General features: G+C 39.6%; 1 protein-coding gene across 1 annotated transcript; it reads right to left on the reverse strand.

The window, feature by feature from the left end:
• Positions 1-1646: 1646 nt before the first annotated feature.
• On the reverse strand, positions 1647-7504 carry LOC146008216 (keratin, type I cytoskeletal 19-like). The gene is made up of 7 exons (XM_083147290.1): positions 6980-7504; positions 6704-6786; positions 5826-5982; positions 4040-4201; positions 3836-3965; positions 3334-3550; positions 1647-2030 (listed from the first exon to the last, which is right to left on the reverse strand). Exons 1-7 carry the CDS (start codon positions 7502-7504, stop codon positions 1886-1888), a joined length of 1419 nt encoding a protein of 472 aa, XP_083003416.1. The 3' UTR covers positions 1647-1885.
• Positions 7505-8081: the final 577 nt, after the last annotated feature.

The raw sequence follows: 8081 nt of genomic DNA on the forward strand, positions 1-8081 counted from the left end.
CAGTCTGAAATCCTAGGGCTATATTTGCATAAGCAAGCTTCACTATTTTCTTGATTTCAAAATCGGGACCTGCCAAAAAGGGGGAATAGCAAATGGATGAGTGGGCATAGCCTCATTTAAAGGGGCGTGGCCTAGCACAGCGACTCACCATTTTTATAATTTTCAGGGATGTACCCAGAACTCCCCTAGTCCGTGCACTCCCTCCCTCCCTCCCTTCACTGAAGATATGCAATGCACATAGCATCTTTTCACTGATCGCCGCCTGCTCTGCAGAGCAGAGTAGCAGTTACAACTGGCTCCCCCCAACTGCCCCCCCCACACCACACCACCACCACCACGGGAAATTGCCACCCATGGGAGGGACAGTGGGACAGTCTCCAAATAGCAGGACTGTCCCACTGTAATCGGGACAGTTGGGAGGTATGGGAAAGGCAGTAATATGTCTTCCCGCCTGCATGCACATATGGGTATCACGTCCAGGACCTGGGGTATGCTACCCTCTAGACCCCCTCCTAGTTGCATCCATGACATAACACATCAATCATTTATGGGATATATACTATAATGCATTTGTTTTAACCCATTATTTTAATTATTTAAAAGTGTGATTATTTTTTCTTTGAACTGGATTTTGTTTTCTGCAGCTACAGTAATGCCTGTTTATTTATGAAGACAAACAAAACTTAAAGCTTATATAACATGAAAAGTGGAATAAAATGAAACTATATACTAACTGTATACTCTTGTGAATGTTAAATCTATCTTTTCCTTGGCTGTCACCATATTGTGCTATTTTATCTAGCCTTAGGGGGATATTCAATCCCCCCGGGCTATTTCTGACGGGGTAAATAGCAGCAGGTGCCTTTTCAATACTGTCTTGTCTGACAGCATAGAAGAGGCAGATCGGCAGAACGGGCCTGACTTTGAAAGCATGTTTTGTCGATTACGGCCATGAATTGTCACGATCGCGGCCAAATCTCGACAATCCATGGCCGTTTATGCGGCCACGCCCCCTTTTCACCGACCGCCAAGCAAGCACATAGACAATAGACAATAGGAATAATCTGCTACTTATACAGTATGCAAGAAGATCTTTTATTATGAGATTTGACAGAAAAAATGACCAAACAGTGCTTACAAACGCCACAATACAGCATTTCACAATAGAAGAAGCACATGCCCTGCAATAATGGCAATGACTACAGTGTTTGCAATATAGGGGTAAAGATGAGTTGAGTGCAGTTCATGTGATATAGGTGGTTGAGCAAATGGGTTACTAAACACATTGACAATGGCAGTTTAGATGTTTATTTTTGAATAATCAGTAGCCCTAGATGTGTCTATATGGAGGAAGATGTACTAAGCCTTGGAGAGAGTACCAGCCAGTACGCTCCTAACCACTCCACAGGCTGTGCTTGAAAAGTGACAGGAGATGTTGGGTTGGAAGTTTATCTCTCTCCAAGGCTTAGTACATCTGCCCTCTAGTGCGGAATGGCAAAGGAGAAGTGAGCCAGAGGAGAAGTGGCCCATGACAACCAATCAGCGGCTCTGTATAATTTTATATTATGCAAATTATAGATGTTACTTCAGTGCTGATTGGTTGCTATGGGCCACTTCTTCTCTGGCTCACTTCTCCCTTATCACTGATTAATACATCTCTCCCATTATGCCATGAGAGTCTCTGTGGACATGTTTTGCTCTGTCTTTCCCTAGTTTTAATCACATTTGACAAAGTGAAAAAAATACTGTATTTTATCTGATGTTATTTAGTAATTCTGCTTGAAAGGAACAAGAACCCAAGAAAATATTAAGAAGGCTGAACAAAAGTTCTGTTGTGTGCCTTATAAACGCATGTGACAAGGCTCACATTACTGTGCCAGATATACTAAATCTGTTTGGAATGAGAGACGTCTTCCACTATAGTTCTTGGTTTTCCAATACCAGTATGGTTCATTCCATTCGTTCCTCCAGAGCCGCTTGAGCCTGATGTGACACTAGTGCTGTTTCTGGAAGAATACCAACTGGCCCGTCTGTAAAGAAACCCCATGATTAGAAACAATAAAGTAAGCACTCTAATGCTGCATACTGTATGTGTCTTCATACCGCTACATATGTGTCTTCAGTCATGGAGGCTTCAGTCATGCTAACAGCCCTTCTTGACGCACTAGGTGCTGGGCAACTGTGGCATTGAGCATATTTCTAGCACAATATTTGCATCTTATTTGCTTAAATAAAACATCTGGAGCAACAAAAATACATAGCTAGATGCAGTGATAAATTTATTGTGCAACATTTGTACATCTGTGCGTAACTACTGTAAGTCTGAATCTGCAATTGAAGGGCAACAATACAACAGACTTGTAAACCGACTTGGAGCAGCTCAGTCTTGCTCCATATAAAATATTTGCGCTAGGGGTGCGAGGACACTTCAGTATATACAGTATTTAAGTCATGGCCTAGACATCACTTCTACATGTGTATTTTCTATGCTTTTGCAAACCTCTGCTTTTAAGTGTGTTGGAACCGCAAATTTAAAATGTCAATGATATTAAAAAAAAAACTATATAAGGTAATTTTTTATTTACACCATGCGTTTTAATAAAGCCTGGAGAGATACCAGCCAATTCACTCCTAATTGCCCTGTTGCAGTCTGAGGGGCAGATGTATTAATGTCAAGCAAGTGAATCCCAAACTGTCATTTTTAAAACACAGGCTATATCATGACAGTTCGGAGCTGATTGTTGAGTGTTTCTCTTTGTTCCTTGTGCTTATCTTGTTTTAAGGCATACTACACCTGCCCCTGAATTTGAACAATGGCAATTAGGAGCTGATTGGTTGGTACTTTATTGCTCTCCACTTTATCTCTCTCCAAGCTTTAACAACTCTCCCCCTATATGTTTCCTACTGTAATTAAGCATTTTTAATGCTATATGTTATCCTGACCACTGTTTCATTGGAGAGTATATAGAAACCTAAAAAAATGGGAAGATTGCTTTATAGTACAGTCTTATATTCCCATCTGTGTGCCTAACTCTATATGACAACAAGAAGTGTCCCTTTTAAAGGCATTATGTTTAATTCAGCTAGATGTATCAAGCTTAAAAAAGTGACAAAATGGAGAGTGATAAACAACCAGCCAATCAGCTCCTACCTGTTATTTTTCAAACCCAGCCTGCAACATGGCAGGTAGGAGCTGTATCACTCTCCATTTTATCACTTTTCTAATCTTGATACATTTGGCCCAATGTGTGCTGACTGAAGAAATAAATCTATACAATGAATATAATTTACTGTACAACAACTAATTGCAAGGATTGATAGGTGGATACATACTGAATGTCTTCTCCATCAAGCAGATGTCGGTATGTTGCTATTTCCTTTTCCAGATGTGTCTTCACATCCATGAGAACTTTGTACTCAAAATTCTGTCTCTCCAGGTCAGACCTCAGCTCAGCCAGTTGCGCCTCAACATTGGAAATCATATCCTGCAGCTGAGCTAGCTGAGCACAATAACGACCTTCTGTCTCGGCCAAACTGTTCTCCAAGGCGGCTTTCTAATGAGACAACATGCATTAGCCAGGTAAGAACAGACAGAGGCCAAACTGTAATAATCTATTGCATCTACATATAGACTTCTTGGGACCCAGCACTAAGTTTTACTTTAATTTTAAAGCACCAACTTTATTCATGTTGGCATGGAAGTTCTAAGGTCAACAGGTGGAGCTAAATACTTCACTTGTGATTCTTTGAGGAGACATGGAAAACGTTAACTGTTGGTAGCTCTCGAGGACTGGAGTTGGCTACCCCTGCTTTAGAGCATAATATAAAGATGTACTTGCCATGCTGTTTTGCGTCTGAAGATCTATCTCCAAGTTTTGCGTTGTGTGTTTGAGTTGGAGGATTTCTGTGCTATGTGTCTGGAGCTGCTGAGCACTGCTGGACATCTGCTGGTTCAGCTCTTCACTCTACAGAGAAAGCACAAATACTTATATTCCAATGCAATACAGTAGCACTGCTGAGGGCCTTGTCTGCCTCTTACCTTGTCCACGAACCACTTCTCAGCCTCCTTTACGTTGTTAGCCATCATAGTTTCATACTGATCCCTTATTTCTGTCATAACTTTGTTCAGGTCCACAGCAGGAGCAGCATCCACTTCCACATTGACTCTGGCACCCAGCTGCGAACGTAGGCTGTTCACCTCCTGCATGGTCAGAGAAGATGATAAAAAATTACCACAATATTTCCATGATTGGGACTGTGATACAAGGCTTGGTGGGGCTACATGAGAGATGTACTAACACACCACTTAGCGTTAAGATAAAGCAACTCCTTATTCACCTGCTACCGCTGTGAGCCGGCTTTGGTAAAAGTTACTAAAAATAGAGACCTTTTTTGTAAAAAAAAAAATATTTACAAGCAAGCAAAATAATAAAAATCTCCTCCTGCTACTCTAGTGAGGGGAGGCAGATATCAGTCGGTAAATACACCTTGATGTTAACCTCTCCTCTTAGTAACACCTTAGAAACGTAGGTGCTTATTTATTAACATGGTACTTCTTTTGAAGATGGGTTGTTGCACATAATGTAGCATCCATTCAGAATATACTTTGTATTTATTAAACTCCATCTAGAAGATTATAGAACCTGATTGGTTGCCCGTTTTCAATTGGACTCCCATCTTAGTAAGTAAACCCCTTTAGCGCTTATTTCACTGCTAGTACCAGAGAAAATCCCTTCTCTAACATAGCCAAATTATACATTTAAAATAAATCTACTGCATCATTTATAGTTTATTGTGTTGTAATAAATGTGTATATTTTCATTCTATTTATCTTATCAAATAAAAAGCTACAGTAATTTTAGTCAGATAAGGAATAATATAGAAGGATTGCTGGCAAACATGTCATAGAAAACTAATTGTTGTAGTGGAATGCTGGGGATTTATTGATGCCATTTTACTAATACAATTTGTTGAATTCTATGGAAATGCACAGAAATGCAGAAAATGGGAAATATTCTACCTTTATTTATTTATTTCAGATATAGCAGAATTGGGCCTAATCAATGCACATGTTTTAGCATGTATGATTTCCTAGGTTACGGAATTGCTAATGTTAGCAATTAAAGCTACCGCCCTGTAATGAAAGAGATGCCCACCCAAATGATAGCAAACTCATTCTGTACATTTCCTCTAAACGGTCCCTTCATGTCAATCACTCTATGATTAAGGGCCTAATTCATGTATGCAAATACTTTAGTTTTCTAACCACTCCCTGTAAACTCCCCATTAACACCTCCAAGCAGTCACTACCTCTCAATCATTTTTCTGTGAAATCCTCATTGCAAGCAAAATCACAGTGGCATCTTGAGATCGCAGCACATGCACAGTCTTCCAGTAATTGCTTTGTTGCCATTGGATATAACCATGAATTAGGCCATGTAGACTTATAATCACCAGGGGCTATGAGGTCCCAGGACACTGGGATTTATTTAGAGTTAGGGGATTATTTTTCATAAAAGGAGCAACTTGCTCCTGGAACAAACCATGTTGCAATGTAAGTTGTGCAAATGTAGTTATTTTTTTGTGTGCAGGGAAAATACTGACTGTTTTTGCATGTAGCAAAATAACTAATACAAGGCAGCTTTTATATTACCTAGAAATGTTCAGCTCAGTTTATTTAGGACATGCCCTTTCTAACTATAAACCTCTGCACATTAAAAATCTGCCTTCTGTGCAGTATGGTTTTGTCAAGGTGAAAATTGGTCCTTTGTTATTTGTTCTTCACCATGAACAAGGCCCTGTATAGCATCCAGTTTCCTTCTTACCTCGGTATGGTTTTTCTTCAGGTAGGTCATCTCCTCATTCAGAGTCTGCAGTTGCATTTCTAGATCTTTCTTAGCCAGCTGCAGCTCATCAAGGACACGGCGAAGCCCATTGATATCGGCCTCTACACCCATGCGGAATGCTGCTTCATTTTCAAATCTGCCAGAATTTTTCATAATTTGGTCAGAATGATTGCAAATTAATACTGTAGAATATTATTGGCTATAAACTGTCGAACGCATCCTATCCTGCACCCAGGAGCTCTAGCAATGCTGATTCAGACTGCACGTATCAACACAGGCCATAATATTGACAGTAATACCAGCAATTATTATAAAATTAGGTTGCAGGGACACAATACATAATATGTTTGGGGTTCTTCTGGTTGGTTGCAAAAGCAAATTCCTTCTTTAATGGCCAAAACCATGTGCACTGCAGGTGGGGCTGATGTAACATGCACAGTGAGAGTTACATATGGGTGAGTTATTTTGTTTCTGTGCAGGGTAAATATTGCTTGCTTTATTCTTACACTGTAATTTAGAATTCAGTTTGAACACACCCCACCCAAATGTAACTTTGCACCTGTTACATCAGCCCCATCTGCAGTGCACATGGTTTTGTCCATTAAAGAAGGAATTTGCTTTTGCAAACCAACCAGAATAATCCCCTTTATGCAATTGTTTACAAAAACATAGAAACAAACAATTTGGCAATAAGAACCGGTTTCACCAGCAATTTGTATACCTTTTTGATAGCAATGTGCAATAAATCTATGGTGTCATATAATCTAAAATCCCATTTGTGTTAGGCTTTATTTGTTCACGTTATAATTTGAGCATTATAGAATACACATGATCCCACACAACATATTGGAACCTACTTGGTTTTGAAGTCATCAGCAGCAAGGCGAGCATTATCAATCTGAAGCAGGATGCTGGCATTGTTGGTACTTGTTTGCAAGATCTGAAAGATGTTGGAGAAAAAAGATTTGTTAAGTAGAATATTTACTGCTTGAGGGAATAAACCAATCTGAATAATGCTAATTATTGTCATATAGTAAGTTCTGTAGTGGACACACAATATTTTTTGTACTACATTTTGAATATTACGGTATAATCAAAATAGGAACTTTCTAAGACACAAAATTAAATTGTACCTTATTTTGAAGGTCCTCAATGTTCTTAAAGTATGGATGGAAATCAGGGGATGAATATGGGACCTGTTTGTCATACCACTCTCTAATATTCTTCTCCAGTTGAGTGTTCTCCTGTTCCAATCTGTGGACTTTGTCTAGATAGGATGCCAGTCGGTCATTTAGAAGCTGCATAGTTTCCTTCTCATTGATATTCAGAATGTTGTCACCTCCAGTAACATGTACACTACCAAGACCAAACCCGGATCCATAGCTTCCACCACCACCTCCAACAGATCCAAAACCAGAGCTTCCAGCATGGCCACCACCATAAGCTAAACCTAAGCTGACACTTCCAGCAGATGCACCTCCATAGCCTCCATATCCATGGGAACCACTTAGGCTTCTCCCGCCAAAGCTGCCATGAACACTGGGTGATCTGTAAGATCCACTTGATTGTACATGTGAAGTACGGGTTCCACTAGAACTTCCACATCCCAAGCCTCTCAAAGAACCAGAAGAAGATCTGTGGCTTTGCCTGACACTCATGATGATTTCAATCTACAAATGCAGTTGATGACAAATGCTTAGTACAATCTTCCAGATTGAGCCCTATTATATACCACTGCCAGGGTGTTGCCCACTAAGGGTCTACTCTCCTTTGGCAACATGTTCTATCACATGTGTGCAATAACAGCAAAATTATTTACCTATAAAACTCCTAATTTTGGGGTACCTGATTGCTTTTCAGAGAATTATATTTTATTTATCCTATAAAACAGGTCTATGCCACACCCGGCAAAGAAATAACATTTTATGGTAAAGTATAATATAGTTTTATTACATTGGGATGGTACCCATTCATTATTTCTCTGCTTACACTGACACAATGACGTATACAGTATTTCTTACTGCATGTACCTACCACCTTATTATCATTTATTTCAAACAATGTACATATACTGTAATAGCAAGTTTTTCTTTCCTTAATGTCTCACATGTTCCTACTGTATATCTCTTATCCTTGGTAGCCCTCTCTATCACTACCCACATGCTCTCTTTTTTTAATTATATGATTCTCTCTCTCCTTTACTTACAGTACCCCCTGCACATCCATCTCACTCCT

The sequence above is a fragment of the Crinia signifera genome, chromosome 6 (genome assembly GCF_055691185.1).
Source record: "Crinia signifera chromosome 6, ASM5569118v1, whole genome shotgun sequence".
NCBI lineage: Eukaryota > Metazoa > Chordata > Amphibia > Anura > Myobatrachidae > Crinia > Crinia signifera.